Genomic DNA, 7,841 nt, shown 5'->3' with positions numbered 1-7,841 from the left:
AGAACTTACCTCCTTTCTCTTCCATATTTTCTTCAAATCTTGTAACCCTTCATGTCTTGGGTCTTCGGTCTTCAATCTTGTCGTAATCCCTTTTCCGGTTCTGATACCATGATAGAAATTTGAGGACGCACGCGGAAGTTTTGATGGACCCGAATAATATAAAAAAATTGTATTTTTATCATTGATCACATTAAGAATTTTACAACAATATTTGCGAGAGCTCATGTCTCTCACTTATCTCTGTGGTAGAACCCTTGTTTCTACCCCTCATATTTATGGGAGCTCTCTTGATTGGCTCACATATTAAATTTGAAAAAAAATAATTCATGTCTCTCACTTATCTCTGTGGTAGAACACTTGTTTCTACCTCTCATATTTTGTGGGAGCTCTGATACCATGATAGAAATTTGAGGACGCACGCAGAAGTTTTGATGGAAAAGTCATATGTACGCAAGTTTCTTTACCAACATTAGTGTCTTGTTTTTTTATTATTTATTTTCTAGTTAAAAAGAATTGTAATTAGAAAATCAATAGTATTTTGGTATGTAACAATTTCTAGAATTATTTGGTCTAGGGGACAGTATAATTCTGGTAGAGTTGTGTTTCTAGTTTAACCTATAAAAGGGGGTTTAGGCCTAGCTAGAAAATAAGTGGGAAAATACATTGGTGAGAGGAATCATCAATTGAAAGGTTATTGTATTATTTTACAGGAACTTAATAACACGATATTATTTGAGGAGAGGAAATACAAATTTCCTCACAAACACTTGTGTCTTTAATTTTGTTTTTTCTATTTGTTCTACATTGTATTTGCAGGGTTTGTTCCTAAACGTTCTTGGCACGTATTTGGTTATAACAACTAAAATCAACATTTTCAATACATTTATAAATTATAAAATCGAGGCTTTAAGAGGACAAGGATTATAACTAATTTTCAAAAGCTTTAATAATTTAAGATCAGTAGCTAGCGGGATTAAACAGGTTACGGTAAACGGTTGAGATTAAACAGGTTTTCCTCATGTTGAAATTGTTCGGATTGTAACGAACGGGTCATTAACGGGGTTTGAATCCATTCGATTCGGGTTGAAATAGTCCGGGTTGCTGCGGAGCGATTTGTTATCGGTTTTGATCTTAGTTGGTTTAACATTTTTGGATCGGTTCGGGTTGAATATAATCTGGTCCGATCGAATTTCAGGTTCTAGCTCGTTGGTTATTAACGGTTCAAACTTTAAACGATCGGACCAATCCAACGAGTTTTGGCGACTAGGAATCAAACCAATCGAAAGAGTCTAACCGTTCGGGTTGAGAATCGACGGCTCTACTTATAGTACAATGTAGGAGTGAAAAGCAGGAACTAGGAAGGGGAGTGGTTGGAGTAATCTACCTAAATCAGGGGCGTACCCAAATATAAAATGATGCCTCCGTACTCCTTTATACATTGAACTAGAGCTGAAACTGATCCTATCAAAAACACCGACCTGAATCGATCGATCCCGTAACCGACCATGACCCGAAATTTTGATAAAATAGGTAACACGAAACCCGACCCGAAAAAATCGTTAACCAATTTTAACCAGGTGTTGTATGACCTGAACTCAACACCTGACCGAAAGATGACCGATAACCTAAATGACCCGACCGAAACGAACCCAATTCGATACCCGACCCGACAATGACCTTAACCCGATTTTTACCACATAGCCTGTTAGTGACTCAACCTGTGGAGTAAATATTTTACGCTTGAATATTATGAGATGACCAAATCAGTTATTGGCTAGATCTTAACCCGTGTTCGAGAGTGAACCCGACACAAAAATTATCCGATCCGAACTTGACCCCAAACCGAGATTAACTGCCACAAACCCGATTCAAGCCTGACTGTAAAAGATCCAAAACCGAAATTGAACCCGACGGAACATGACACTACCTGAACCCGACTTGTACCCGAAATGAAAAAAACACCCGACATGACCCAACCGAACCCGACCTGAAACCGAGTGATAAAGTGACCCGACACGACCCGACTTGATCATGATCCAAGACCCGAGATGACCTAAACCGGACCTGACCCGACCCGATGACCTGCTTTGACAACTCTACATTGAACTTGTGTTACCCTATCTACATTATTATATACTCCATCCTTCCCAAATTACTTACACCATTTTAACTTTTTGAACTATTCACACAATTCACTTGAACTATATTTTATTTCTAGTGTGTTAAAACAAATGTTAGTATATAATATATTGTTGGATTCATCTTAATATATATTTTCAGAATATTAACATTTTATAAGCTTTTCTAATATGTAATTAAAGATATTTGTGGTAAAAAAATGTGCATTGACAAGCGTGTCCAGTCAAACTAGGGAAAGTAATTTGGGACAAAGGGAGTATACTCATCTTTGGTTCTTGTTGTTTTATCCGTCAAAAAAGTAGTACCCCCGTATTTAATTAAAAGATAAATTTATCATAATCGGCCGTATTTAATTAAAAGATAAATTTTCTATTTTTGGCATGTATGTCATAGTCTCACTTCCAATATATTAATCTTTCTCTCCCTCTTGTGGTCCCCACACTTACTTACATCCAATTTTTACTACAATAAATAATTCACCCACTATCAATTTTTACAATAAATAATAACTCAATATCCCACTTTCATCTTATATTAATAAATTCAACTCACCCTCCTAAAACTATGTGACGTTCAAACTATATTTTTTTAATTAAATACTAAGTAGTAACTACTTTCTCTATTTCTAAATAGTGTAATATATACATTGTCTAACACACGTGTCAATACACAACTTTGACCACTAATATCTTTAATAGTCTATTAGTTAAAATGATACGAATTTGATATAGTAAAAATATACATTGTATCAATGATGTCTTGACCTAGTGATTAAGATTGATTTTTAGAATTTTTATATCTCTTGTGGCTTATTTGCATAAAAAAAAGAAATTGAAAGTATACTTTGGAACTAATCCAACATTTATCCAATAACATTTTCTTTTTATAAATTAGTAAGCAAAAAAATCAAGTCATAATTAAAGTGGGACGATGATATAGGTCGCAAGTTGCGACAAAAAGATGTTGTCGCAATCGTGTCAACATTTCATTGGTACAAATAAGCACCATGTAGGCTACACGTCATCAATTTATTTTTACTATCAATTCAACATTTTTACTATGAAAATATATAATTAAGGCAGTCGATACAAAGAAGGAAACAAATATTTATTATATTCATAGTAAATATATCTTTCTTTTATCTTACTAATTAAAAAATAAAAATTATAACCTTTGTGCAATTAAAAAAATACATCAATTTAATTTAAAAAATACACTAATTTATAATCTAATAATGGAAGGTTTTTCAACGGCTACAATAAAATGATAGCTATTGTAATTGTTTGAGATCTGAGCCGTTTATTTTTAGGGAACAATCTCAACCATTTATTACTTTGACCTTAATTTATTTATTTTTCTTTTTAAATAACTCAAAATAAACTGCTGGTAAAGTATGCAGTTCATTCATAGTTTTTTTTACGGAATCAGAAATGCATAACTACTTAATTACATTCAGCGGTCCATTGATAACTATTTAGCGCTGGGTATGAGGAGGCCTATGCTGCATCCACACTTCAAGCCCAAAGGGCTTTCATGTGAGGGGGCGTGATAGAATATAAAACTAATATTGGGGCTTCAACAACCATCAGCTTAAGCTTTTGATTGAGTTGGTCCTTTGACAATCACATAAAGAAACTTCAAATTACATAACATATAATATTTAATTTTAAAGTTGCCCCAACTCATAAAAACTAGTTTATACATTAATCTATGATCTCTTCAAAAAAAAAAAAAAACTATGCTTCCATGGAACCTTGAGCATCGAGAGAGAAGAGAGAAGGGAGAAGGAAAAGGGTGAGGAAAGCACAACAAATTATCACATAAATTTAGCGCAGGAGAAAGTTTATACGAATTATATAACCTACATTTTGACAATTTTTTCCAGTCTTATTATAAAAAGAAAAATAATTATTATAAAGTCAATTGAATAAATGATATAGATTTAATAACGAGAAATGTTCGGTCAATTAAAAGGTTATAGTGGCTACATAAATTAGTAAATGTATTTTTTAATTTTTTTTATATTGAATAAATGGTATTTTTATAATTTTTTATTTTCTAATTAATGCACTGTATTTTTTATTTTCTAAATATAAATTAGTAAATGTATTTTTTATTTTAATTTCCTATATCATATAAATAAATAAAAGTCTTTTTCTTCTAATTTCCTATACAAATTAGAATTTTTTTTTCTGAAATAAAAATTTACATTATTTAATTTGTAAATTAGAATATTAAGATTTTCCTACATTTTTTATGACATGTATAATAGGTTATATAATCTAAATATTTTAGTTTCTAAATACATTTATGACATATAGGCGTGCCATGTCACCATTGTGACACGGCTTAAAGGTCGCATGTTGCGACCTTTATCATTTCCGATTAAAGTGTTACACTTATTCAGAAACATAAATTATATAAAAATATTTAGGGTTGTCCTTGTTTTTCAAGCAAAATCAAGGATGGAAAACCTTCTCCGTGTACGATATATTCCACTTCTCCAAGTACTATATTCTACTTTATCATACCAATCAATCATCAATGTACTTTAATCCAATTTCACATATATTATATTTCAATTTTTCATATACTATATATCCTACTTTTCTTAAATTAAATGCGTGTTTTAAGTCTAATGGAACCATAAAAATTGGACGGAGGAAGTAGTAAAATGAGTGACCTAAAAGCAACAACTTGATTTAATTTCACCAAATTCTGCCTATATTCTTGAGTTGATTAACCGTAGTTGAAGGTCAAAAAGTCCCAACTACCAGCAGATGGAAAGATGGTTATACCACCCTAAGAAACAATACTTACAAGTTACAAGTTTTGTTCCAAGATTAGATATCAAAATTATAGTACTATATAAGAAGCAAGATTGAAGGTTAGGATAAAGCAAAAATTAAATCATTTGTGTTATTCAGCTTAATTAATTAGAAATATTAATTAATCAAATTAATGGCTGAACAAGGGCTTGAGAAGCAGGAAGTTGCAGGTTACAATTCTTGTGTAGGAAGTAGGAAAAGTAATATGGTGATTGCGTTGCTTAGATCGGTGAGTCTTTTGGCGACATTGGTTGCTACTATTGTGATGTCTCTTAACAAAGAAACTAAAACCTTTGTGGTTGCTACTATTGGTACTAATTCTATCAAAGCCACACTTACCGCTAAGTTTCAAGACAACCCAGCAAACATGTGAGTTTTACTTTATTATACCTATATGTATACTTCCTCCGTTTTTTAATACTCGCAACGTTTGTTAGTTTCACGCATGCCAATGCACAACTTTGATCATTTGTATATTAAATTCTTTTTATGCAAAAATTATAAAAAGTTGATATTTTGAAAATATACATGGAGACGAATCTAACAAGATCCCACATTACTATATTTTATCTTATATAAAAAACACTAAGAATAGTCAAATTAGATTATATGAATAGTGGCAAAAGTCCAAACGTTACGAGTATTAAAAAACGGAGGAAGTATATATTTATGGTTACTAACTAATGAAGTATTGACCTAGTGGTTAAGATTGTATAATAAGTTTAGGTTCGAATCCCCACGCCCCCAATTTGTTATTTATATTGCCAGCTATCGTGACTCATTTGCACCAAAATTAACAATATTTATTGCTAATGGATTGATCGAAATACTAATCATTCTTTTTGACCACTATATATATAGATTCTTTGTTTTGGCAAATGGATTGGCTACTTTGCACAACATGTTGGTGTTGGCCGCAATGTTGTTTGGAAAGAAGATTGATCCAAAAGGAATTCGGTTTATGGCTATCTCGGTTTTAGACATAGTAATCTTTCTTGCTTACCACAAATTATTAGGTACACCCGGTTGTATGTAGCTCTACATACAATCGGATCGTTTTGTATTTTCTAATCCTTTAAAAAAAGCACATTTTTCAGTTTAAAAGCACATTTTTCAGTTTAAAAGCACATTTTTCAGTTTAAAATCACATTTTTCAGTTTAAAATCACATTTTCACAATTTTAATGCACATTTGTTTTTCAAATATTATGATATTGAATATCTTCTTCCAATTGACAAAAAAACTAAACTTAAAAGGTGAGCAACCAACATCAGTTTACATATCCTCTCAAATTCTTCGCGCTCGTATGTTCTTTTGTACTAACAATGTGTTATTTTGAAATGTATCTGCTTTTAAGCTATAAAAAAAATGTACTTTAACTTGTAAAAATGTGCTTTAAACTATAAAATTGTGCTTTTTGAGGGGTTACAAATCAAAACTACCCTGTTGCATGTAGAGCTACATACAACCGGGTGTACCATTTACCAATTGGTAGTAATATATAAAAGAAGATTAATTAGTTCTCTTTCTAATGAAAATATAATTGACATTATGTAACATGAAAAATGCAGACAAACTTAGCAATACTGTCAGCTGGAACAACTGGTGCTGCATTCATGGCACAACTAGCAAAGAATGGGAATTCACATGCACAATGGAACCAAATTTGTGATAAATTTGAGAGCTTTTGCAGTCATGGTGGTGGTGCTATTCTTGCTTCATACATAGGCCTTGCACTTTTTCTAATACTTGTTCTCATCTCTACTATCAAACGTCATCATTCTATTCAGAACAATACTCATGCTTCTGTTTAAGTATTACATTTATTACAAGCTTTACATTATGGTTTTTTTTTTTTATTTTGATGTCATGATTATCCATGTATCCTTTCTACTTTTATGACTGATTTCAATTTAATCAATATTCATTGCTTATGTTGTCAACAATTTTATGTTTCATGTATAAACATGGCCTAGTTGAGCCCAACAAATATCATCTTTATTGTTTTGGCAATTTTAGATAACAGTTAGGCCCTTGGCACCAGAAAATGAGAATTGGTTACAATTTACAAGGTGTAATTTACAATAACTTTTATATAAGCGGGAAAAGGCGACATGTACACCTAGTGTATAAGATTCTCTTGTACACCACCATTAATTTGTTTACCCATCATCAAACCCACTAAAAAATGAGAATCAAAAACAATAAAAAAGCGATGTAATTTAGATAGTGACAATTTTAGACGTGGATCCTACTATATGTACACCTAGTGTACATGACATCTTGTACACCATGTTTTTCTATTGGTTGAAATGACATATTTATTGTTTTTCATTTTCATTTTTTAAGGTTCGCAACTTTGCCTTAAGAAAAAGCTAAATTAGCACTCCTACAAAATCTATGCACTTTTAGGTTGGGTTACACCATAAACAATATTAACCGGACATTCGGATCATAAAGCTAAATTAGGGGAAGATTCCAGGGTATGTGTATCATCATACCCTGGCTTTTGATTGGGCCATATCAGCAAAACAATTTTCATTTTTGGGGGGAATTGGGTTAAAACAAGGGGGGAAATTTTTGGCTGGGATTGCGCCATTCACTCTTGCTGAGCGGTAGTTTTTCCGCCCTAATTCCTGAAAAATGTTTTCCCGCTCAGCTCACCTCACATTTCTAAAAAAAAAATAAAAAAAATTAAAAAACAGGTCTGAGCTTCAACATTTTTTGGCTGAGTCGCAACTTGTCTGGTTTTTGAAGACGAAGCTCAGGTAATTTTTTGAAGATGAAGACGAAGTGGTAGTTCGTAACTGACATTTTCATTGAAGACTAAGCTCAGGTAATTTTTTCAACCAAGTTTAGGGTTTTATCTTTTTA

The 7,841-nt window shown here is 32.1% G+C and overlaps 1 protein-coding gene across 1 annotated transcript; it reads left to right on the top strand.

Annotated features, from left to right (window-relative positions):
- The first annotated feature begins 5,026 nt into the window (after positions 1 to 5,026).
- LOC110791014 (CASP-like protein 1B1) lies at positions 5,027 to 6,913 on the top strand. Its single transcript, XM_021995774.2, has 3 exons — positions 5,027 to 5,336; positions 5,829 to 5,952; positions 6,539 to 6,913. Exons 1-3 carry the CDS (start codon positions 5,101 to 5,103, stop codon positions 6,779 to 6,781), a joined length of 603 nt encoding a protein of 200 aa, XP_021851466.1. The 5' UTR covers positions 5,027 to 5,100; the 3' UTR covers positions 6,782 to 6,913.
- Positions 6,914 to 7,841: the final 928 nt, after the last annotated feature.

Source organism: Spinacia oleracea, chromosome 5 (assembly GCF_020520425.1).
Source record: "Spinacia oleracea cultivar Varoflay chromosome 5, BTI_SOV_V1, whole genome shotgun sequence".
Lineage (NCBI taxonomy): Eukaryota > Viridiplantae > Streptophyta > Magnoliopsida > Caryophyllales > Amaranthaceae > Spinacia > Spinacia oleracea.
Note: the sequence above shows the minus strand (reverse complement) of the source record. Positions and strands in the feature narration are given on the sequence as shown.